At 46.7% G+C, this 25,936-nt stretch overlaps 1 protein-coding gene across 1 annotated transcript; it reads right to left on the bottom strand.

Annotated features, from left to right (window-relative positions):
• Positions 1-591: 591 nt before the first annotated feature.
• Positions 592-14,204, bottom strand: HTR3A (5-hydroxytryptamine receptor 3A). Its single transcript, XM_019665234.1, has 9 exons — positions 13,879-14,204; positions 11,386-11,552; positions 10,003-10,047; positions 7,543-7,652; positions 5,429-5,598; positions 3,139-3,299; positions 2,566-2,776; positions 2,232-2,453; positions 592-1,405 (listed from the first exon to the last, which is right to left on the bottom strand). Exons 1-9 carry the CDS (start codon positions 13,943-13,945, stop codon positions 1,107-1,109), a joined length of 1,452 nt encoding a protein of 483 aa, XP_019520779.1. The 5' UTR covers positions 13,946-14,204; the 3' UTR covers positions 592-1,106.
• Positions 14,205-25,936: the final 11,732 nt, after the last annotated feature.

The following is a 25,936-nucleotide window of genomic DNA, read 5'->3' on the forward strand; positions in this document are numbered from 1 at the left end:
ACCCTGATGTCTGGGAGAGGGTGCCAGGATATAAGTAAGGTGAACTATACCATGTCCCCGACTCTGCCTCCCTCATGGCCTTGCTTGCTAGTGGGTGTGCCAGGGGCTGAGTGCTGAGAGTTCCCAAAGGAGATTAAAGAAACGCAAGCCTCTGTCTTTCAAACACCACAACCAGTTGGTGCTGGCCATGGTGCTGATGTCCTCGTCTTGATCGCAGGATCCTCTAGCAGGGAGAGAGCTTGATCCCAGCTTCACTGAGAGACCTTGAGCCTAGGATAATGAACAGGACTGTGTGGATCCTTCCAGCATCTTTCCAGGGAGTCGCAGAACCGAGCAACCCCCTCACTACCTCTCCATTGCGAAGTGTTCATGGTCCTGACACTCTCACCTTAAATCCCGCCTCCTACTGTTTCTTCATAACAACCAACATTTGGTCACCACCCGATTCCTTGGGGGCAGGAAGCACCAAACAACTGAAACCACATATAATTCTCCAACTTCATTTCCACCAGTAACTTGAAACCTCCTCTTCCACCCACCCAGCTGCTGACAAATGGTCAAGAAGAGAGTTTAGAGCTTCATCGCATTTTATTACCCTCCACTCCCACCATCTAATGAAAAATGAGTGTTCAGGGAAGTGGTCACAGGTGAGGTGAAGAAGAAGATGTTAGTGTTAGATAAACCGAATGCAGAGTCACCAGGCCCGTGTAGCAGAGAGTTGGTTTGCATTCAATTTAAAATCAAGGTTGAGGGAGATGAGCAGAATTCTTAAGTACCTTATTCAGGGAGGTGTCCCTGGGGAAACTGAGGCTTGATGCATAGATATATAGAGTGAAGTTAGGGGATGCACGGGCTTCTCCTGATCTAAGACAATATGTTTTAAAGCCATAATGGGCAGATGGGGGAGGCAGAGGGTGTAAGGGTCTTGAATATCAAGTTTTGGGGGTAAGAGTTGAGGCCCTGGTTTGGGATTGCAGAGACGAATTGGCATTGGAAACAGGAATGGAACTGTATGTGTGTCTTGAGAACATCCTTGGCATCCCCTGGATGCTGAAGTTCTCCCATCCCATTCTAACCAGCACCTTCCCACTGCTGGGCCATACCCATCAGGAATACTGCCAGATGGACCAGAGAGTGACCAGGGTGACGCTGTAGGCCAGCACCGCGAGCAGGTAGATGCGGAAAAGCAGCCTGTCCAGCACGGAGCCCACACGCAGCCAGTCCCGGGCCACCTCTCGGCTCTCCTCCCGTTTCTCCAGGAAGTGCCGGATGGAGGCCAGCTCCTGCAGCAGCCCACGCACTGCCAGGGAGGCCTCCCGTACTGGTGGAGGAGGGCTGCCTCTGCCCCTCGGGGTCTTGTCCAAGTCCACGGGTCCTCCCACATGACTGCAGTGGTTTCCCATGTCTGGAAGAAGGGCAGAGCATTGGCAAGGGAGAGAGGCCCAGCCGATGGCCTGAACACTGTATCTTGTGTTTCTTTGGCCTGCAGAAATTTTTGTTATGAACAATTTCAGACATAAAGAGTATTGAGAATAACTTACATATTTGTGTACGCACCATCCAACTTAAGCAAATAAGGAAGTCCAATACAATTAAAGATTCCTGTATACTCCTCCTTAATCCCACCCTCCGTCCCCTCTCCAGGTCACCATATCATGAATTTGGTGTTTATCCTTCCCATGTACTTTTTTATTTTAACTCATGAGCTTTGCCTGGAAATTTGATGTCCATTATTTCATTTGAACCTCACCATAGCCCCATGAAAGAGCAGAGTAGGGGTAATTGCCTCTACATGAAGGTGCTAAAGCTCAGAGAGATTATATCACTAGCCTGCGGACACACAGCTGGTACATCATCTAATAGTGAGGCCACCAAAGTCTAGGTGTCTGGACTCTGAATCCACTGCTCTCTCTCACGACTCTGAGTCTTTCTGCACCTAGAAAATACACCTTCAGATATGGCTACCTTCACCAGGTGAGCAGTGATATTAAGCATTAGGCTGGTGCACTCGTTCATTAGCTTATGATGAGATGGTCTTAGGTTAACCAGACATCTTCTGTGAAAGGCCTAGCCCTAGCCAGAATGGAGGACAACAAGGAATGGAGTGGGGTGGAGTGGTTTAAAACACTAGCTTATAGAGCCAGGCTCTCTGGCATGGCACATCCTCTCCAGACACCCTACCACGTGTTTGCATCCGGTCCAGAAGGATGCTGCGACCCTTTCCCTCTCACCTGAGCAGTCATCAGTCTTGGTGGCTTGGGAGGTGGCTGGGCACCTATGGGAGGTTGACTGCTCCCCTAGGCAAAGCAGCAGGGCGACTTTCTCGAGAACCAGGTGCCGCAGCCAGGCAGGCACGGGCTGCTGCAGATCTTGCTTGTGCACCAGCCTCACAATGAAGATAGTCTCAGCCAAACTTATTACCAGCAGAGCCATGCAGACGACAAAGTAGACACCTGTACATTCAGGGCAGGGCAGGGAGAGAGGGGCGATACACACAGCAGGTGGGAGGGGGCCATCCCTCAGTTCCAGGGACATCCCAAGCTCTTCCCCAGAAGCGGGCCTTACCAATGAGGGGAGTGCCGATGGCTGTGGCTGGCAGCGTGTCAGACACAATGATCAGGAAGACAGAGTAGCCCAGGAGGAGTGTGATTTTGAAGGAGACCCTCTCGCCACTGTCCGGAGGCAGGTAGAAGCCCACAATGTCCATGACCATGAGGAAGATGCTGGGTAGCAGCAGGCTGACAGCATAGAATAGGGGCCGCCGGCGAATGACCACCTGGGGCCAGGAGAGGAGCTCTGGGGGAGGCTGGGGCAGACAGGTCCTGCACCCAGGAACCACCACCCCATCCCTGGCCCCCTGCTTCGTGGAGCTTGCAACCTGTATTGCCAGAGAAAGGAACGGGCAGCCCCCACCCGCATTCTGTCTCTGGACCCAGGCTCGTGGCTGTTCAGGATAAGTGAGGGACAGTTCAGTTTCCGCATCTACTTCTTTGAAGTTCCAGGGGGTGAGTGTGACCCTGGAGTTGGGCAAAGTGCCGCAGAGGTGCTTTCCCATGTGGCTCCTTAAGTCTACCTGGGTGTGACAGTCTAGTAGTTCTAGTCATCATTTTACCCACATCTGCTCCCTGTCCCACTTACATAGAACTTCATTTCTGCATAGCAGCTGCTGCTTTCGATACTGAACTCCCGAAACTGGGTCAGCACCCCCAGAAGCTCCCATTCGCCTTGGTTCATGAAGACGCTCTTGTCAAACTTCACCTTTTCTGGCAAGCGCCACAGGGAGATGTTAATGTCCTGGACTGAGAGAGAAGAAATCAAGCCAGCCCTGGAGTCTTGCGCCAGAGCAGGCTAGACCCTGTGGCCATGGGACACGGGGTGGCCACACCCATGACTTAGCTCGTCTCAGCTCTTACTCTCCAGCCTTGGTTTTCTCAGCTGCAAAATGAAATAATTGTGCACACTGACCTATCTGTACAGTGGGGCTGTGGTGAGGGAAATGGAGTCGTGAATGAAAACACACAGCAAAATGCAAAGAACCAGACAAATTCAGTTACTAGAAATTCCCCCACTCTTACACACACACACACACACACACACACACACACACACACACACACCTGCTTCCACACACTTTCTAGGTGTCCCTGTTAGAATTACCTGTTTAGGAAATGAACAAAAGTCAATATTCTTCACCTTTGCTTTCATAGAACCACCTGTCTTTACAGGTGAATTAGGAAACGAGCAAACCCCCACTTACAGAATAGTGGTCTCACTTCTCTGCATCTGTATTAGAGAAACAGACATGCATATGCACCAGCGGACAGCAGTATCCATTACGGCAAAATACTGGGAAAGATCTAACTATCCACTAATCAGGAAAATGCTTAAATTATGATGTATCCAAACCATGGGGTATGATTTGGAATTTGAGTCAGAATTTGAGAAAGAACTAACTATGCACTAACTTGGAAAAATGTCCAAGACCTGTTGCTGAGTAAAAAAAATCAATTAGCAGTAGCATAAATGATACATTTATGTAAAAAAACCCTGTAGAATAATTTCCATGTACTTTCATAGCTATGTATATACATGTATATATAAAAGATAGAGAAGGACTGGGAAGAACATACTATATGGAGTTTATACTGATAAAAGTTAGTAAATCTTGGTGTGGGGAGTTGGTGAAGAGTTTGGGATTGAGGGTAGAGGTCAAAGGTCAAAGATTATTTGTAATTCTGGTTTTTGTTCAAGGAAGTTATGTATTACCTTTGTAATTTACAGTGGATGCAATAAAATCAGAATAGATGTGGACGACGCCTTTTTGCAGTAGGGTGACCGCTCACTTCACCAGACCTTAGTGAGCACCTAGCATTCATCCACTCAATGGAAGCTTGCCAGCACCTTCCTCTGTGCCAGGCACTGTGCTGGGCATCGAACGGTGGGACAGAAATCATGTCCCTGCCCTCTGTAAGTTTATATCTGGTAGAGAAGTTGACATTGAACAAGTACTTATAAACGCAATAGAAGTGGGAAGAACAGGAGGCTATACATTTTGGCATCAGGAATCTGGGGGATAAAAAGGGTTTTCCCCAAGGAACTGACACTGATGCTGTGATTCGAAGATGAGTAGAGGAGTTGGACAAGCCAGGTGTGGTTGAGGGCAAGAGTGGGGGCAGAAAGAGGAGCAGGAAAGGGAGGAGGAGGGAGCAAGGTGGCCCTGGAGAGGAAGTGGGGTATGATAACGGGAAAGAACAGGGCCTGTGGGGCCAGTGAGGGAGGCAGCCAGGCTGGAGCAGAGCTCAGGGGGGCGTGCACGAGCTGAGGCTGGAAAGGTGCGCTGTGGGCAAGGCCAGGCTTTGCAGGGCCCTATCAGCCAGGTGAAGGATTTGATTGTGTCTCAGGAGTGCTAGGAAGCCATTGAGGGCTTTAAGCAAAGCATGGCGTGATCAGTTTTGCATTTTAATAAGATCTCCCTGTTTGCTGTGAGGAACATGGATGGGAGGGTGGGGGAAGGGTGGGGGACAAGAATGAAGGAGGGAGAACAGCTAGGAGGCCACTGTAGAAAGATCACTGTAGAAAGACACAAGATCAAGGGGACTTATATTGGGGGGGGGGATACATCAGTGGAGAGAAGTGGGTGGCTTGGAGAGAACGTTGAGTGCAGTCCTATTAGTGATATTGGGAAAGAATTGGCCCTTTACTGAGTGTCTTGCAGTTAGTTTTCATTTAAATCCATATGATGACTGAGGGAGGCATAAGGCAACCATGTTAGTCCCATTTGAAGCATAAAGAAAGAGAGACTCAGTGGCGTTAAGAAAATAAATGATAAGTGAGTTGGGTGAGGGAGAACGCATCCCAGGATGTGTTCCTCACTCAGGTGTCCCTGGGTCCCCCAACCTGGCCCCGCCTCCGAAGCCCGTCTACTCACTGGTGTGCAGCCAGCTGGTGAAGGTCAATGAACAGTTCTGCACGTCGAAGGGGAAGTTGTAGATGTCAAGGCTACAGGCGGTCACCACCTGGAGGGGCTTGTAGTTCTGGACCTCCCCATGATGCCGGACGTACACATACGGGATATCTGGAGACTTCCCCACGTCCACACTGGCCAGGGAAGAGGGGTCAGTATGGGGCTTAAGAAGTAGGTCAAACCCTGAGAGTCTGAAGGCCTCTGAACACCCCAGCAGGGAAAGAAATTCAGGGAGGGTCTGGGCAGCAGGAAAACTCACACTGTTTTGTCTAGCCTCGGTTTTTCCAACCTTCTTATCTGTCTTAGGCTTCCTTACCTGCCATTTTCAAGGCCACTTTCCAAGCAGTAAAGGGCATTTCTTCTTTATTTCCCTGGAAACCTATCCACAAAATGCAGGCAAGGAATCTATGGACCCCAAAGCCACAGGCTTTAAGGAGCATACCTAGGTGTCCCTATACGGCCACCCAGGGAGCTGGGCAGAGCTAAGCTCCCAGAATGACCAGCCTAGGGACAACAGGAAGGCTTGGTGGGAAAGCAGAACCTTGAGTTCCATCCTGACTTGAGTTCCTCCTTGCTTCCCATCCCTAGAAGTCCTATGAAATGAGACTAGTTGTCTCTGGAGGAAAAAGAACTAGAGAAATCATTGAGAAGAAGTGGGGCAAGGCAGGACAGACTTTGTCCCACTTTCTTAGCAGGTCCCTCACCCCACTCTTCCAAGTGACCACTATGGCATCGAGTGGCCTGAACCTGGGGGTTCTGAGCCTGCAGCCTTTTGTGGAGTCAGGATGAGAGCTGAGAGCTCAAGGCTAAAGCTACTTCATGTTCAAACTGCAGATCCAGCCAGAGACTGAAATTTTCTCAGATCCTTCCAGCCTGGGCTATGCACGGCATGGGGCTCCAGGTCCACTGCTTCTCATGAAAAGCAGTGTGAGTGGCACCCCCTGGAGCTGAGCAATGAATTGGATACTGAGTGGAGGGTGCCTGGCTCCCGGCCACCTTCTCCTTCCATCCGTTACCCCTGGCCATCTTCCCTGCACTTCTGTTCAGAAGCCCAGGCAGTGGAGGCAGAAGAATCTTGAAGGATGGGGAGAAGGAAGGTTGGCTGGGGCAAAAAAGACAGTGTCTGGCTGCTGAGAATAAAGGTGAATTGGACTCACTGCAGGTTGAGGGTTCAATTTGTGACTAGTCAGGCACAAGTGTGACTTGAGAGATGTGAGAGTCTCTCAGCTCCAAATCTCCCATGTGGCCAGTGGTCACTATCAGCACTTTATCCATTTCAGTGATATTATTGTCCCTTTAAAAAACGTAGCCATGGGCCAGCCGAGTGGCGCGTTGGTTAAGAACTGGCTTGGGACACCAGAGGGCCCCGGTTCGGGTCCCACATATGAGGGCCAGTGACACTGCCCTCCACAGCTAAGATGCTGAAAACAGCTCAACCTGGAGCTGGGCTGTCGTGAGTCGCCAGCAACGGCGTAGGCTGCAGCCCCTGTGGCAGTGGGTTGCCATGGGCTACCGTATGTAGCCAGCAGCCAGCATGAGCGGCCAGCAGCCGCAGTGAGCGGCTGTCCAGAAGCCGGCGACTGATCTGCCTCGCCCGGGAATAGTGCAATGATGGTGCCAACTTGGGCCAGTGAAGCAAAACTAGTCTGAAGAACAAAAAAAAAAAACGACAGCAACTTGTCTGTTCCCTTTCCCCCAACTCCCCAGCACTGTTACCATCCCCCCAATTCCCCAATAAAAATCTTAAAAACAAACAAACAAACAAAAAAACGTAGCCATTTCTCATTTGGCTATTGTAACAGTGTGAATTCATTCATTGGCTTTTTTTTTTTCCCCAGAAGGGGGCCCTTAGACCAAGAACTATAGAGTTTCAACATCAAGCACAGAAAAAGAGGCGTTGTACTGAAGAAAAGGAAAATGAAAGACAAGTGGGAATTTGGGCCCAAGCCAACTTTACCTACAGTTCTGCAAGTCTGGGTGGAACATCTCAGAGGTGACAGCAGTGACCTGGTCTCCCGACCCCTGCCTTCCCAGCCCCTAAGCCACCCTGCCGCCCAGCATCTGATGCCAGCACTCACAACTCGTTGATGAGAATGTCCGGGACCCAGATGCTGTCCGTGGGGATGGACAACTTGGTGATGTTGTCGAAGTCCTCAGGGTTCCACTGGAGAAACTCGTCAGTCCAGTACTAGGGGAGGAGCAGGAACGGTCACAGGCAGCCCCCTCCGTCTCTAGTGGGGGTTGTCCACAGCTCAGGCCAACTTCACCGCTCAGTGCCCAGGCGACAGGTGAGCATCGTCTTGGGGGAATCTGGGTGTCAGTGGCACCCAAATCACTCAGTAGTACCTGAGAGTTCCCCCACCACTGTACTCGCTCACCCCCTACTTGCAAATATGACACAGACATATGCAGCCAAAGCGTTAGGTCATTTCTACTGTTTTGAATCCCCTCTCCATAGCTTCTTGGGTCTTGGTTTGCACATATGCAAATTGGGATCGTAACATGCACCTCACAGGGTAGAGATGGTTGCTGTTAAGTTTTGATCAATGCATTTTCCACTATCTTGCCAGAATAACTGATCTAAAATGTATATATATATATTTAAACATTTCACATTTTATTTGAAAACATGAGAAAAAGATGGTATGTCAGTGGGAGTGGTCTATGCAGACTGGCATACTAAATAGAGGGCGCTATGTTTGGGGAGTTAATAGGTTATGTTTATTTATTATCACTGGTAACTAGACAAAATAATGTGAACTAAATACAAGCATGATAGATCGAAATAAAAATATGTCTTTCAAATCACTAGGAAAAAAAAGCAAAAAGAACACACATTGAAAAGGTTATAAAACAGAATATAATGAATTATCCCAATTTTATAGAAACATAAAATGTAAATTTGATCATGTCACCCCCTTGCTGAAAATTCTTTGGTGGCGCCCCATTGGCATAAGATAAAGTTAAACCTCACAGTCAACAAAAGCCTACATAATCTGGCCTCCACCCATCTGTCTGGTTTTTTTTGTGTTTTTTTGTGTGGTTTTTTTTTTTCTATGCCTCTCCATAGAGCTTACACTCCAGCCACATGGAATTAAACACCGTTAAAACCTGCACATCTCAGGGTGGCCGGTTAGTTCAGTTGGTTAGAGCATGGTGCTGATAACACCAAGGTTGCTGGTTCAGTCCCCACATGGGCCACTGTGAGCTGTGCCCTCCTTAAAAAACAAAACAAAACAAAAACCTGCACATCTCGGCATACCCTGCTCCCTCTTCCATACAGCAATTCTTCCTTATTGAGGTGAGCCTTACTTGTCCTTCCAGACTTAACCAAGTCACCTGTCTGTTTCTTTCTCCTGGAAACTTCTGTGAACCCCACTCCTCAGGCTGGGTTTTATGTGCCTCCTCTGTGCTTTCACAGTTCACATCCTGTCCTGTGGCTGTCTTGCTGCATTTAATTGTCTAATCTGTGAGCTCACTAGTTTGTGTCTCCAATTTCAGTCCCTCAGCACAGTCTCTGGTACATGTAAATGGGCATCCCCTCACTGCTGGGACAGACAAGTGACCCTAGAGGCTGACAGGTGAGACCTAGGCCAGATGGCCAAGTAAAGGAACTTCAAGCTGCCCATTCTTGCTTGGGTCTCTTCCCTTGAGGCAGGACATGCTCTGTATTTAGGGATCTCTCTGAGGCAGAAAGGGAGCAGTATGTCAGAAATCAGTATTGTAGCTTCTTCCTTCACCCCACACCCCATCTCATGAGTGGGTGGTGGTGTGGAGAGTGCCACGAAGAGCAGGAAGGGATTTAACAGAGACCTGTATATGCCAGGTGTGTTCCCAGTGCCTCTTTCAGGTTTGACCTCTATGAACTGTCTTCATCCCCCTGGCCCCCTCTCTTTAGCCACTTTGGCGTCCCCTCTGCTCTGACGTGTTGCCCACTGCCTCAGTGGCTGCCAGAGCAAAACACAACTGTGGACAGTCCACTGTTTGCCTGCCCTCCCCCACCAAGCCAGAAATGCTGCTAAGACCTCAGAGACATCCATACATCAGTGCCTGACCAATGCCCATTAGAAGCTTGAAGAGTGGGGAAATGGCCAAGCATGTGAGGACTAAGTGGATGGGAATCATCCTGTTTCAATCACCCAGTTTGGTTGTTATTCAATTTGGCTTAATAGAAGGAAGAACTTTCTAGCAATTAAAGCTGTTTGAAAATGAAGTAACTGCCTTCTGAGCTCCCAGTCACTGGAGGTGTTCAATCAACAGAAGTTGGACAAGCCCTTGTTTGGGATGCTGTGAAGATCTTTAGAACCCAGAGGGGGTTCGGAGGATTTCTCCTCCACTGGCTTTTCAGTTTGTTTCCATTCCCAGTCCTGAGTTCGAGGAGTCCAGGCTCCTGGATCTCACGCTGAGCACGCCTGTGAACCTCTCCCCACTTCCCTCAACCAGGCCTCTGAGTTTCCTGACTCCTCGAGGTGGAGAAATCCTTCCTGGAAGGGTAAATCCTGTGTCAGGAAATGTGGGAGAAGGGCTGCTCTGCTCACCTGCCGGTACCAGATGTAGGTGGTCAGTACCTGATTCTTCTCGTCCTGAGAAAGGAAAGGGAGCTTGGCATAGGTGGCCTTGTGGGTTGGGGGTTCACCCTGCACATACCACCCCCTGAAGGAGCTGCTGCTTTGTATCCCTAGTCCCTTGGGAAGTGAGAGTGAAGAAAAGGGGCATGGAGAAGGGGCCAGCCAGGAAAAGTTGGTCATTTACTAGGATACACTTACAAAGAAATGCAATAATACACATACACACAATTATATATATATCTTCTATTATATCATGCATCCAAATATGTATACTTTTTTTGGCACCCCTGGTATATGTGTCTGTTATATATATTTTATATATATGATATATATAACATAATAGAAGATAGCAATACAAGGTATATATAACAATATCACCTCTCTTTCTCTCTTTCTCTCTCTCTATGTGTGTGTGTGTGTATAGACATATATATACATATATACACACACACATATATATGGATATATATGTGTGTGTGTATATATTGGGTTGTCGGAAAAGTCATGACGTATTTTTTCTGTTTTTCATTGCAAAAATGCATCATGACTTTTCTGACAACCATATATATATGTGTGTGTGTGTGTATATGTATATGTATATATGTATGTATATATACATATATATCTATATGTATATATGTATATGTATATATATATATATACATATATATCTCCTGCCTTAGTATGAAGTCAAGAAGGACTTCACATAGAGTGAAAAATTTATCACCCTCCCTCCCTCCCATCTAATTCCCTATTTCCCTTCATGAAACAGCCACATGGTTTGTATAGGAGACTATGAAGTCAGTTCCTGCCCACTCTACCCCAGCCCAGTGCCCTGCATTTCTGCAATTGCCTTCTTATTTATCTCTGTACAATGTCAACCTCTTCTGATGGGCAGTGCACCCTGCCTTACTTGATGAAGGAATCAATTAATTCATTGATTTATGATTACCTCTTCAACAACCATTGAGTCATACCCACCATGTGCCAGGGACCTGCATAAATTATCAGTGCACAGAGATGAATAGGACAGCCTGAACCCCACACAGCGTACACAGGGAGGTGGTTACCGTGATGTAATCTGGGAAGAACCACATGTGGTAAGTGGCCCACTGGCTGTAGGGCTGTAAGATGAGCAGCCACACAGGTGACCCAGTTTCCTGCTTTGGGCAGCTGTGCACATGGTGGGTGCTGCAGTCTGCTGTGGTCTGTCCTGAGCCATGGTACCTGACCACAGGTGCTATGGGTACTAAGATGCCCACCATGCTGCCCAGGGGATAACTCGGTCTCACATGGCCCCCCACCCAAAACTGCCACCTCTGAGTTGGGGGCAGAATAAGGCTGAGCGCTCACCACACTGAGGATGGCATAGACAATGACGTCAATGGCTACAGTGGTTGGCTTCCTCCAATCCCGCACGGGTCGCACACCCTTCTTATAGTTGGTCAGGAGGTAATCCGACAGCCTCCCCAGAGCGGGTCTGGAGGTATTATGGGCCTGGAAGCTCCCCCTGTGACTGGCTGGGAGAAAGAACAGTTCAAAGTGGCCATGAGAGCTGGGGTCTTTTTTTGGTTCTCTTGCCCAAGTTTGAAAGTTATTGAAAGGAAAGCGTTCTCACCATTCCCACCTCACAAAATTCCCAGATACCCTCATGGACTGAAATTTCCATCACTATAGCATTTTTATCTTTAGAAATTCCTGCCAAAATTCAAAGGTATTATTGCACGAAGGGTAACTTATGCATTGATTTACATGAGAGAGGAAGCTGGGTTGTAAGAGAAGGTAACACAGACACGTGAGGTCTGAAGTGGGCCAAGGGCCGAGAATGGCCGAGAGTAGATAACTGCCCAGAGGAGTTCAGCCTGTGGGGTTCTGGTTAAGGGGCTCTTGGGAGCTAAAGGGGAGCTGGCCCTGGGTGTGTGAAACTGGTAGGTGAGAGGGATGCAAAAAAGTGGCCCTAAGAGCACAATTTTTAAGTCCAATGGTCTGCATGAGGGTTTGCCTCAGCCAAAGTCAGATCTCAGCATCCACAAAGCTCCTCCTCCTCCTCTTCTTGACCTCAGCCTGCAACTGACAAAGAAAGAAGGGTGGACATCCAGTGAAAACTGACATCTCCTCCCACTTTAGCAAAATCCACCCCAGGTAGCTCCCCTTCCCCACTTCCATGTGCTCACAATCTCCTGCGGAAGGTTTACCAGGACCCTTCATAGGGTTGCCATTTGGGCAAATTTGATGGCGTTAGGGAAGAAGGTTAGAGGCAAAGTGTGGAGGAAGTAAGGAGAAAACAAATTGTCCCCAGAGCAGGAGGACAAAATAGTGACGAGAAAACCCAATTCCTAGGCCCTAGCCCCATTCTATGGGGATTTCATGTGCACCTCAGATATCCCTCTAGGAAATGATAGAAGCACTTCCTGAAAGGTGTCAAGAAATACGAAGGTGAAAGGTATAGGATGGGGAAGGGGGGAGCACCCTACAGGACCAGGGTACAGGTTCCAAGGCCTTGAGCGGACTGGCAGGGTGAGACCGGGTGCCAGCAGGCCAGGCTTTTTCTAAAGAAGACTGCCTCTTCGCTCATCTTGTCTATCATGAGTGCAAGCTGTACAGCAAACTGGTCCTACAGAGTCCCCTTCCTGCCCCTCACCTACCTATTCCTGATAAACTTCCAGCTTCTCTCGGAACAGAGAAGAACAGAGAGAGAAGACAAGAGAGCATTTATTGAGTGTCTCCTTTAGAATAATACGAGTTAACATGTTACTCATTTCGATCTTAGAGTAGCCCACTGGGGTGGGTGTCATGATAGCCCATTGTACAGATAAGGATCCCCAACACAGAAAGGCGAGTGCTATGCTCTGCAAGTGGAGAAACTGGGAATCAAACCCAGAGCCCTGTGTGTCTTTATTACAGCAGCAGCAGCCCAGATACTTTGGTCTGGGACCCTGACCAATTTGGAGAGAACCAGGCTGGACCCTGCAGGCCGCAGAGCAAAGGGCCGTTTCTGGGAGGGGCAGAATTTCTTCGGAGCCAGGGAAGCCCCAGAACAGTCATAACTTACAGCCTGGGCCTGCTTGTCCTGCTGAGCCTCCCCAACGACAGCTCACAGGAAGGAAAATCATCGTGCCCATAAGTCCTTCATATCTGTTCAGCCCTCTGTGCCCCAGCCACAGCTTCAACCCAGCTCTGGATGAGGAGAAAAACTTCCAAAATGCGGGATGAATATTGTCTGCAGCAAAAGGAAATGGCTCCTTTTGTGACTAAAATACCCTGCGTCCACAGGAGGCAGGAAAGGATGGGGTGGGGAATGCAGGGGGGAGTTTGGTGTTATTGGAATTTAACCCTGGAACGGAACTGTAGGAAACCCAAAGAACCCATGCAATGAAACCAGTGAAGCTGGGGAAAGATGAGTACGTCAGTCCTGATCTCCACTCTGCCTCTAACGAGCTGTGTGGCCTTGAGAGAACCACTCCCCTTCTCTGGACCACAGCATTCCCATTTATAACAAGAAGGGGTGGACTAAATGAGTATGAAGATCCCTTGAAGCTGCCTTTGGATGAGTTTAGGGGCAGGGCACAGAGGCGAGGAGCCCGTCTCCTGCACCTGTCTGCGTTTCCACCACAGCAGGCTGCTGCTCTGCTCCCCTCTCAGCAAGCCCTGCTGTCACCCGATGCTCAACCTCCCCAACTTTCTAGCTGGACCACAGTGCTTCAGAATGCTCTTGTGCTCATATGTGGTGAGAGCCCTGACTTTCCTGCAGCTGTACCCACTCCAAAATCCAACTTTCCTCAAGCCTTGGAGGAATCAAACACCCTCTACATCCCCTCTATAGATAGCCGGCCAAGTCCCCCTTACCTTCTCCCTGTGTCAGGAGCGTGGGCAGAAGCCAGGCAAGCAGCGCCTGTGGGACCCACAGCAGCATGGTGAGCTTCCCGCAGTGTGGGTGCCTCAGAGAGGACTGGCCTTCAGGGTGAGCCCCGCCGAGGGCCAGCCTGTCCTCACTCTATCAGCCTCATGAGCCAGCCTGCCTGCCTTTCCAGGCTGCTCCCCAGAACCTTCTGAGGCTGCAGCCTCACACTGCTCGGCCCATCAGGGTTGGAAAGCTGCCAAGTTTTCCTGCAATCAATTCTTCAGCTGAATCAGGTTTCAGAGTGGGAGGGAAGGGGAGGGGACCGCTGAGAAGGGGGCCCGCCCCGCTGTCATGTGGCTGTAGCTCAGTCCACTTATTCAGCCAGGTGGTTTGGACAAGTTCTCCAAGGAGTAGCTTGGGGGCACAGGGCTGCAGGAGCCTCTGGAGCAAGGGTACAGTCTGTCTGCTGGGAGGTGCTCCAGGCAGCTGCCTTAATTTCTGTCCTACAGCAAGTATGTCTCTCAGCACTGGGCTGGAGCTGGGAGGGGTGAGGTAGAAGGAGAAGGAAGGTCATACTCTTGCTCCACAGGGTGATATAGCACCCCTAGCTAAGCAGGTGACGGGGCAGAAGGGGACCTGGACTCACCAAATGTCTGCCCTTTCGTTCTCCCCAAATTTCATATTTAAATATTTTAGAAGAAACACACACACACACACACACACACACACACACACACACACATTAGGTCTGACAATAAAATTTGTGAACTTGCTACCTTGCACTTACATCAGCAGCACTGTACAAACAGCAGTAAGGTTTCATAACCTTGGTATATCAGTGTCTCACAGCTGTGTTGGTGTTGATGTGTGGTGGCGTCTTGCTGAGTGACATTCATTATTGTTGTTGTGTGTTTTTGTGCCATCGTGAACAAACATTAAGTGTCTTGTTAAATTTGGCAAGAGTGGAAGTGAAATCAGGGACATGTTAGTCCAACTTTATGGGGATAATGCCAGGAAGAAAATGGCAATGTATAGATCAATTAAACGTTTTCTGAGGGGAGAGAATGTGTCACTGATGAAGAGAGGTCAGGGCGGCCAGTAACGAGCAGAACTGACGAAAACATTGCAAAAATTCATCAAATTGTGCATTAAAATAATCGGCTGACTTTGAGAAGCATAGCAGACCAAGTAAACATCGATAGAGAAACTGTTAGGAAAATCTTAACTGAAAATCTTGGCATGAGAAACGTGTGCAAAAATGGTCCTGAAAGAGCTCACCAATGAACAAAAGCAAAGGAAAGTTGAAGTTTGCCAAAACCTAAACCTTTTGGAGAGGCAAGATGATGTTTTGGGCCATGTTATCACTGGTTATGAAACATGGGTGTACCAATAGGACCCTAAAACAAAGCATCAAAGTGCACAATGGACGTCAGCCAGTTCTCCACGACCAAAATATTCCATCAGTCCAAATCAAGAGTCAAAGCAATGTTGCTAACCGTTTTTGACATCAGAGGGATTATTCAATATGAATTTGTACCAACTGGACAAACAGTTAACCAAGTTTACTATTTGGAAGTGCTGAAAAGGCTGCATGAAAAAGTTAGACAACCTGAACTTTTCACCAATATTCATGGCTCTTGCATCACGACAGTGCACCAGCTCACACGGCACTGTCTGTGAGGGAGTTTTAGCCAGTAAACAAATAACTGTATTGGAACACCCTCCCTACTCACCTGATCTGGCCCCCAATGACTTCTTTCTTTACCCAAAGATAAAGGAAATACTGAAAGGAAGACATTTTGGTGACATTCAGGACATCAAGGGTGATACAACAATAGCTCTGATGGCCATTCCAGAAAAAGAGTTCCAAAATTGCTTTGAAGGGTGGACTAGGTGCTGGAGTCAGTGCAGAGCTTCCCAAGGGGAGGACTTCAAAGGTAACTATAGTGATATTCAGCAAGGAGGTATGTAGCGCTTTTTCTAGGATGAGTTTGTGAACTTAATTATAGGACCGTGTGTGTGTGTGTGTGTGTGTGTGTGTGTGTGTGCTATACAATTATTTTTATATACTATACAAAGTAAATATGTATAGAAAAAATATGATAGCAATACATGCTCATTGTAGAAAAAATGAAGAAAAATTAAAATCATCCATAGGCTTACTTATGGCCAGAGACAGCCACTGTTCATATTTTGGTGTATGTTCTTCTATAATTTCCTTCTGTAATATGTATACAATAAAGTAAACATACTGTGCATATAAATTTATATCCTGTCGCCCCGGCTTTTTTTTTTTTTGCTTAACATCATTTCATGAGAAATCTCAAGACTTTCCTTTTAAATGTGATTTTCTTGAAAGAAGTGGGTTTTTTTTGTTGGTTTTTTTTTTTGGTCAGTTAAATAGGCAAGTATCTATCCCTCATATACCCAACTGTGTGCCCCCAAATTGTCTGAGAAAAGAATTGCTATGAATTTGTACTTGGAGGCATCCCACCCCCACTTCACCCTTTGAGTCTGTGGACTTTTCTAGCTTGGGTGTGATGAAGGCGATGTACAGTGCATTCATGGCGAGTTTCAGGCATAGGACATTTTCATTCCTTTGGATCCCTTTCCAGTTGGATTTGAGTATAGAATGGGCTGAGAACACTGTAGGAAGGAAGAATTTTTTGAATTTTCGTTAAATGAAAAGAAAAACACACATCTTGGTCTGGGTTGAATCCATTTTAGTTCTGTCTGGATTTTTCCTCTTATTCATGTTCATGATGAAATCTGCATATAGCATCATACCTTTCATTGATGGAGTCCCTTCATATGGCCATTAGCCAGAGTTGGGCCTTGCAGTCAAGCTCAGGGTCCCTGTGCTACCCTCCTTTCAGATCATGCACTTCCTTCCTGCACAACCTGGAAAAACAAGGAAAATCAGCTCCAAGAGTTTCTTTTGAGGGAATGGAGATGATGAGGACAAGTGGTAGAATAGGAGAAAATAGGGGGCCCCAAACTTTTAGAGAAATTAAAGAATCAATGCCCCCTCCCCTAAAAGAATGTACTCAGACTCCAGGCTTGACAGCAGGACAAGAAGAACCAGGCTGCCATAAACCTCCAGGCAAGCTGAGTCTCCAAGAGGCTCAAACTCAGGAGGGCACTTGTGGATTCCTACACATATCCTCAAGCCCAGCCTCTGGGGTGATGAACAAAATTCTCAGGCTCATGCTCATCTTCATTGCCACTTAGAAGCCTGCTGCAAATTTCTAGAAGGCTTTCTCCTCTTGTTTGTGTGCATGATGAAATCTGCAAATCTGCATATCTGCATTCGTTCACTGATGGGGTTCCCTTCATTTGGCCATTAGCCAGGGTTTGACCTTTGGCAGTAGCAAACCCACTTGGGTTTTGTTATAGTTGTTTGATCAGTAAAGAACAACAGACATTAACCACTTCCCACCACACACTCCCTAACCACTGCTCTCAAATGCTCCCTGGGTATATCCATGAAACATTCCCCCATCTCTTGCTCTAAGCGGAGGCCTGTGTGGCCCGGGGCCCATTCCTTCCCCAGAGCCGAGCCATGTGGAGACAGAGCAGAGAGAGGCATCAGTCACTGAACTTGTTCTGAAATGGGCAGTGCCAAAGCGGAGGGAAACGGGCAAGAAGAGGATGAAAAGAAACAGAAAGTAAAACTGTAGAAAAGGAGGGATCCGGGGAAGGAGAAGGGAGAGAAATAAAAAATAAAAGGAAGATGAAAGAGAAGATGAGAAAAGAAGGAAAACTGGTAGGAAACTGAGGAGAACGAGGAAGACAGGAGTGAAAGGCAAGGAGGGAAGGGAGAAATAAAGAGAAAAATACAAGGAGAAGAAGAGAAGAGGAGGAAGAAGGAAGAGGCAAAAGCAGCGGGAGGGGCTGAGCTATGAAGCCAGGGAGCCTGAATGTGGCTCACCACTCCCCATCATGGGACTCTGGAAAGTGGGCTCTCCTCACTGTGGAACTGAGAGCCTGCCACGGGCTTATGCTGAGACCCATCTAGGGGGCAATGAGAAAGCCTGCACACCCTATCTCACAGACCCCAAGCCTTCATTTCTGCGTTCAGTTCCTGTAACCCTCTGGGACTGCCCAATTGTGTTAGGGAAGGAAGAGGATGTCTTCAGCACAGTGTGTACATTAGAGAATTAGCTTCTTAGGTAACAGGATTAGAGTGAGCCAGGCAGGCCACGGCCTCGGATGGAGATGTATTGCCTGTGCGCCTCTCTGATGCAGTGGCAATCAAGTTTCCCCTGAAGTAATTTCCTATTAATGGATTTGATGGCACAACAGACAGGGGGGAGTTGGAGCTGTGGCCAGTAGCGGGGTGTAAATTGCCTCCGATGAAACTGTGGAGTCACTTTTGCCCCTTTTAAACAAGATAAGAATTAGTTCGAGGCCTTGATGAACTCTCCTTGGCCAGTGGGGATCAGAGAAAAGCAGAAGCTCGGCTAATTTGATTCCTGCGCTCTGGCAGCAGACGGCCAGGCTCCTCCCAAGGAGTGGAGGCAGACACGCAGATGGCCGCGATCCAGTGAGGCTAATGAAAAGCTCAAGACTGTAGGACCCGCGGGCCTGGGCCTCCCTTTGTGTAGCTGCTTCCCAGCACCCTGGAAAGGAGGACTGTGCTCACACATGTGCCTAGAGCTTTCCACACACCTATCCTTATCACTCTTCCTGCTCCCATTTTTCAGGTTAAAACACAGAGCCCAGAGAGACTTCACGACTTGCCCCAATTCCCACAGGCAGTTAAGGATGGAGCTGAGATCCTCCAGATTCCTGGCTCCAGCCTTTTCCATTATAGCGGTGTTTCCATCTTCTGCAGTAAATTTTTACTGGTCTGTAAAACTTTTACCACCAAAGAGCCTGACCTTTTAAAACCTGTAAACTTATAAAAAAGAACTCTGCAATCCATAGTAACATCTGGCCCCACTAGGGGCCCACCCACTGGGGAAGAGCTGGGGGAGGTTTAAAGTTCATCATCATGTGCTAAATGGAAGATAAATCTTTATCCTCCCCCATCACCTTGAGGAGAGCGTTCCATGAAGCCCCACCGATTGGACACCCAGGCTTGGCTCTTGCTCAGAGTCCCTAAAGGATCCATCTCTCTCTGCTCTGGGGATGGCATAGGAACGACAGACAGGTGCTGCTTTTCTTCCACTCAGTTCCATGGACGTGACACATGTTGGCATGAAGGTTAAAAGATTTAGGGATTGTCTACCCATGAAGAGGGTGAAAGCCAACAGGGTAAGAAGATGCCTAACTCAGGCTTCCTAGTTTCCATGTTGAAGAGGCAGTAACGGCTTTCATAGGAAGGAGAGAGGAGCAGCAGTGTCCTCAATAGACATAAGAGGGTGTCTTCCCTCCCATCTTTCTTTCCTTGATGTCCTATCATGTCCCATCATGACCTTTTTTCTATCAAGGCCCTTGTCCTTGGAATGGTCTGCTTCTGCATCACTCCCCCAACAGTGCCTCCCATTCATTGAGCACATACTACATGCCAGGCACTGTGCTAAGCTCTTTACAATATTTAATCTTTATTTCCTATAAAGAAGGTATTATTATTCTCATATTGCATATGAGAAAATTGAGGCACAGAGAAGTTAGGCAACCTGTGCAGAATTACATAGCTAATAAGTGAAGGATGTGGTATGGGGTCTTATGACTGAAAGCCTGCGCTCTTTAACCATCTGATTACACTGAGTCCCAGCACATCCTCTTGGATTTAGACTCAGGCTGATTTGGCTCTGGCTCCAATCCCGGGAATGGACGGGGGTCTTCATTCTCACCTTGATTGCTCTTGTTGAAAGGGCAAGCTTGTTGTGCTAGCCCTAAATGAGCCTACTAATTAAATATATTTTTATCAAAGATTGTCATAAATAAGAATATACGATGACTTAATGGACTTACTATTTTCCCCAGTACAAAGTGGATTCAGTGATACTGCACTCTACCATCCTGGTCCCAATAAAGCCAGTTTCCACAAATGTCAGATATAGGGCTTCACAGTGAATTTGGGATTGGTGACCTCTGCAGCCCTTCCTCATGGTATGGACGTGATGCTAGAGTTTTGGGAGTGTAATATTAATTTACTGACTATGTAGGTGCATGGGGTGGGGCTTCCTTTTAAGGATGGCATTATTTCTTGTTTCCTGTCTTCTGGGGAAGAGGCCTTTTCTATCCCTCCGACCAGATAGGATGAAGTAAGCGGCATGGTGGGGCTTTTCCCTTTAATACTGACCTCAAAAGGTCAAGATGGTTGGGAGTTTGTTCTTGGGAGGTAGGTGCTTATGTTCCACATGCAGACAGGCAAGGAGTAGGAATGAAGAAACCAAGGGGCCTGTGAAGTTGTGCTAATCCTTTGGGACTGGATGAAGCTACTTCAGGACACTGGAAAGGATGTGACAGGTCTCAGAGAGCTGAGCGTCCGTGCTGACAAGACAGATTGTTTCGGTCTTTGCACATCCCTTTACTTACATCCCCTGCCTAGTCCCTTATGTATTTATGTTGGAATTTCCAACCTTCATCCTCCACATTAAGGGGAGACAAGGAAAGGGACTTTATTCCAGAGTAGACTAGTGTGGTGGCAGCAGCAATGGTCTGAGAGAGAGAAGCACCCAAGCAAAGTGAAAACCAAAGGACCATGGTGGGCTGTGTGGTCCCACCATCCCTCCTGACTGGAGCTCTTCCTGCTGTAAACTTTGGAGAGTTGGGGACTTGTTTTCATAAGGGAGGTGGTGATCCTTCACACAAGCCATGAGGAGATCAGGGGTGTGAGAAACAGAAGAGGCAGGGTCTGTCCTTCCTGCCCCGCCTTCCCCTCCTTTCTGGCACAGAGGGATGCATTTCTCACTCTAGTCCTCCCAGGTGTCCAGAAAGGGGTGTTCCAGCCTCCTGTGTATGCCTCCTTCCTATGAGAAGATGGTTTCCCTCTACCCCTTACCCCAAATCTCCATCAAATTCTAGCCTTTTCATCTCCTTGAGGGTAGAAACCTTTTTTCTGTGCCCCAAACTCCAGGGTGGTCTCCAGGCTGGTCATCCGGGGGAGTCCATCTAGAACTAGCAAGCTAGTAGCAAAGGCCAGGCCTTAATGGGGCTGGTGATGGGTCATTAACTGATCTTGTTACCCTGAAGCAGAACTTGGGGGCAGAAGGTCATTTGGCTTAAATTTCTCTCTAACTCAAAGAATTACTAAATTCAAGAAAGAAGGGACAGAGTGGCCACCTTATTCCTGGTGAGTGGCCATTAGTCCATCTGGCCACCCCCGAGCTACACCTGGGGACAGAAGATGGTTTGGCTTAAATTTCTCTCCTACTTGAATTCTAATTTCCAGAGAGACAAGGACTGGAGAGGCTTTTCTATCCATCCACTTGCTTCTGGGAATATTAGTATCTTAATATTGTAATATTGTTATTAGCATTTTTGAGAAACTTTCAACAAATAGCCCCTTTGGGATTGCAAAACAAAGTTTCTTCTAATATCTTACTTTAATTGCACTTGGTACAATTTTAATCATTTCCTTTTGTCCTGTAAAAATGACTCCCATCTCCCATCTATTCTCCCACTGTCTCTGAGAGCATAGCAGTCATTTCTGGGCTCTTCCAGAGGGAAGAAAGCAGATGCAGAGAATAATAACATTTGCCAACTTTCGTATAGCACTGTGTGGTTTACAATGAAATTTCATGGATGTTATCTTTCACTTTGAAACTCACTAGGACACTCTAAGGTAGGTGACTTTATCCCCACTTTATAGATGAAGAACTACGATACTGAGATGTTTAGTGACTTGCCCAAGGTCATTCAGCTAATAAACAGGTGACCAAGCCTGAATCAGAACCCTAAGCCAAGGCAGGGCGGCATCCATGAAGATCTGATTCTGTCTTCCACCTTTTTCACTGGGGTAAGAAGTTAAGAGGAAGTAACAACAAACTTAATGGTTGTTGCCTCTGGGGGGGATGGGATTTGGATGGGGGACAGGGTGTGGAGACTTATTTTCTTTATCGACCCTGTTATGCCTTTAAATTTTGTACCAGGTCAACCTATGACCTATGCAAAAAAATTAAAAGAGTTTTTAAAAAGAAGCAAAGGGAAGAATGGAATACAAGCCCCTTTGAGTTCTGGTTCCATCAAAAACTACCTGCACGTCCTTGGGTAAACCAATAAAACGGTCCATGCTTTGGTTTCATCACTTATCAAATGGGAATAAAGGAATAATTACCCTGCCTACTAAATTCACCTGTATATCAAACCCATGAACCTTTTTTGAGAATAATGCAGTTCCGTAATTACTAATCTGGTATGGGGAAGGCAATATCAGCATCACAGGTTCAATTTATACATGTCCCCTCTCCAGGGTACCCACTTCCTCTTCCCCATGACACACACACTTACGAAAACCATAACTCATGGTGTTATAGAAAAAGCCGACTCTGGAGTCAGACTTGAGTTGAGATCAAATCTCAGTTGCTCAGCTTCCTGGTTCAGATGCTGAAAACGACTAACTTCAATTTTCTCATGTCTAAATTTGGTATAACCCAACTTATCCCCAGAAGTTGTGAGGATGTGATGACATGGTGGATGTAAAGCACGTAGCACAGCACCCGGGACATAGTCCACACTCCACAGCTATTAGTTTCCTTCCCATTACAAATAAAAGGGATCAATAGAATTAATAAATAAATGAGGTAATGGATTGTGAACACTCTAAGTGAATTACATACAGCAATAAAACCTGAAAGGGATTGTTCCAGGGGAGGGGAGAGCTGGAAAGCAACAGCTTGTCTGTGACCCCAGTGGCCATCACTTTCCTCAAATGTCACCTTCTCGGACACCTTATCTAAAATTACAACCCCCCAGTGCTCCCTATATTCCTCCTCCACAGCGTTTGTCACCATCTAACATGCTATAAATTTTGTTTACTTATTGTGTTTATTATCTGTTTCCCCACATTAGAATGTAAGCTCCTCAAAGGCAGGGATTTTCTTCCCCCCTCAGCTTTATTGGAGTATAACTGACAAATAAAATTGTATATATTTTAAGTGTACAATGTAATGATTTGAGATACACATACATTGGGAAGTGATTACCACAATCAAATGCATTAACATATCCATCACCTGATATAGTTATCTTTTTTTGTGTGTGAGAATACTTAAGATCTACTCTGTCAGCAAATTTCACGTATGCAATATAATATTAACTATAATTGCCATGCCATGCATTGGATTCTCAGAACTTATTCATCTCATAAAAAAAAACAAAAAACAAAAAAAAAACCAAAAAAAATCCCCCATTCCTTTAGCCCCTGGCAACCACCATTCATTCTACTCTCCGCTTCTATGAATTCAACTGTTAAAAATTTTTTTTCCATATATAAGTGACACTGTACAGTATTTGTCTTTCTCTGGTTTGCTTTACTGAAGATAATGCCCTCAAGGTTCATCATGTTGCAAATGTCATGATTTCTTCTTTTTATGGCTGAATAATAAATATTCATGTATAGAGGGAGGGAGATATAGATATAGATAGATGTAGATACATAGATATCGATATAAACATATCACATTTTCTTTATCCATTTGTACAGCAACAAACACTGAGGTTGTTTCCACATCTTGGCTATTGTGAATCATGCTGCAGTGAACATGTGACATGCAGACATCTCTTCAAGATCCTGAGTTTGTTTCCTTCAGATATATCCCCAGAAGTAGAATAGCTGCTCATGTGGTCATTCTATTTTTAACTTTTTGAGGAACCGTTATACAATTTTCCATAATGGCTGCACCAACTTACATTCCCATCAAGAATGCACAAGTGTTCTCCTTTCTTTACATTCTTGCAAATATTTATTTTCTTTTTTATAATAGCCATTCTAACAGGTCTGAGAGGGTATCTCATTGCAGTTTAGATTTGCATTTCTCTGGTGATTAGTGATGTTGAGCAGTTTTCATGTACCTGCTGGCCATTTGAATATATTCTTTGGAAAGATGTCTATTCAGATCCTTTGCCTATTTTTAAATCTGGTTATTATTATTATTATTATTATTATTATTATTATTATTATTATGTTTTGTTGTTGCATTGTATGAGTTCATTATATATTTTATATATTAACCCCTTATCAGATATATGATTTACAAATATTTTCTCCCATTTCATAGGTTGCCTTTTATTTTGTTGATGGTTTCTTTTGCTGTGCAGAAGCTTTTTAGTTTGATATACTCCCACTTGTTTATTTTGCCTTTGTTGTTTGTGCTTTTGGTGTCATATCCAAAAAAGTCATTGCTAAGACCTATGTCAAGGAGCTTTCCCCCTACATTTTCTCCTAAGAGTTTTGCAGTTTCAGGTCTTACATTTAAGTTCCTAATCCATTTTCAGTTAATTTTTGTGAGTGATGGAAGACTGGGGCCCAGTTTCATTCTTTTGCATGTGGATATCCAGTTTTCTCAACATCATATCCTTTAGGAATAGAGATTTCTATCTGTTTTGTTAATTGTTGAATTCCCAGAACCTAGTCACATAGTAGATGCTCAATAAATATTTGTTGGGTGACTGAATAAATGGCACTAGTTTAAGGGAAGAAAAGTGGGGATATCTAGCAAAATGTACGTGTGTCTAGAGCTCTCCTGGCTCCTCAGGGGGCCTGTGAACTGAGGTAGGAAGGATGCTGCCTGCCCTGGAGCTGGACCCTTGGCTGCCTCCTCTGATTCTCAGGACATACTGAGCAGACTGTCCTGGTCCCACTGCTGCCATGACTCTGGTCTGCTGCTCTCTTGGGTAGGGACACAGTGGGACTCAGCTGGCCACTGTGCAGTAATGCTTTTCTTGGGTCTCCTGAGCTGCCATCACCTGGGGAGAGGAAATACTCTAGGACACAGAGCCTGTAGTCCTGCGTGAGTAGATTGAGAGATGGGAGAATGGGAAGAGAACAGGCTCTGGAGAAATCCCAAGCTCACCTGTGACAAGGGAGAGGCAGTGTGGTCTCACAGGACTCAGGAGTGTTCTTCCCATGTCACCCAGTGGAGCGGCAGGATGACTGAGGAGGTCACATGGCTCCTGCTTCAGGGACCACTGTCTCATTCACCTGGGTATTTATGGGAGAGCAATCTGTTCCTCAGCCTAAAGAAAGGCCATCAGCACATTCCAGCAGACACAACCTACCTTTGTGTCAATGTTTTCCAGTTAGAGATATCAGAGAAAACTCCCTCGGGCCTTATACCCATCCCCTCCAGCCTCCATACAGTACCCAAATCTCTGTGACATTCCCAGAAAATGATCTTTCAGTCTTAGCTTGCAGACTTCCAACGATGAGGGGACCTCTCATGACAGCCCATTTTATTTTTGCAGAAATCTTTCTTATATTGTTCCCCAGAACTGTTTCTCTAAAACTTGCACCCATTCACTGCTATCCTCTGGGGCTATTCAGAAGTCTAATTGCTCATCAGTGCAAAGTCCTTCCACCATCATGCCTTCTGGTCCTTAGGCCCAAGCCCCTCCTTTCTTTAGCACAGATTTTTAGAGCAGGCAGAACCCTGGACAACGAGGGCAGAGGCTGTGCCTGACCCACCTCAGAGCCTGCAGTGCTGTGCCGTGTGCCTGGGGCTACATGGGTACTTGATGGAGTCTGTTGAATGAACAGATGAGGGAAAGAATTCTAGTGCAAGTTCCTCAATTGAGAAAAGAGTCTCAGCAAGTATCAATGGCATCAGCAAGGTTGCACAGTTCCTAACCCCAGAACTATCTCCCAGTTCAGGGGATTTTTCCGAGTCCCATACCAGAGTGTTTAGAGACCTGGTCTTGCTTTGTCTTCTCTTTTCCTTCTTGGGTTTGGCCTGGTTAGCTCCACAGAGGACCTCCTAGCCCACCTGACTCCTCTTCCCTCTCTGTCCTCACCTGCTGTGACCCTCCCGGTCATTCTGTCCACTCCAGCCTCACCAGCCTTCTTCTTGTTCCTCGCATATACCAGGCATCTTCTGCCTTAAAGCCTTCGCTCTAGCTCTTCCCTCTGCGCAGAGCTCTCTCCCTCCAGATGGCCACTTAGCTAATTCCCCC

Source organism: Hipposideros armiger, unplaced genomic scaffold (genome assembly GCF_001890085.2).
Source record: "Hipposideros armiger isolate ML-2016 unplaced genomic scaffold, ASM189008v1 scaffold_437, whole genome shotgun sequence".
In the NCBI taxonomy this organism is placed as follows: domain Eukaryota; kingdom Metazoa; phylum Chordata; class Mammalia; order Chiroptera; family Hipposideridae; genus Hipposideros; species Hipposideros armiger.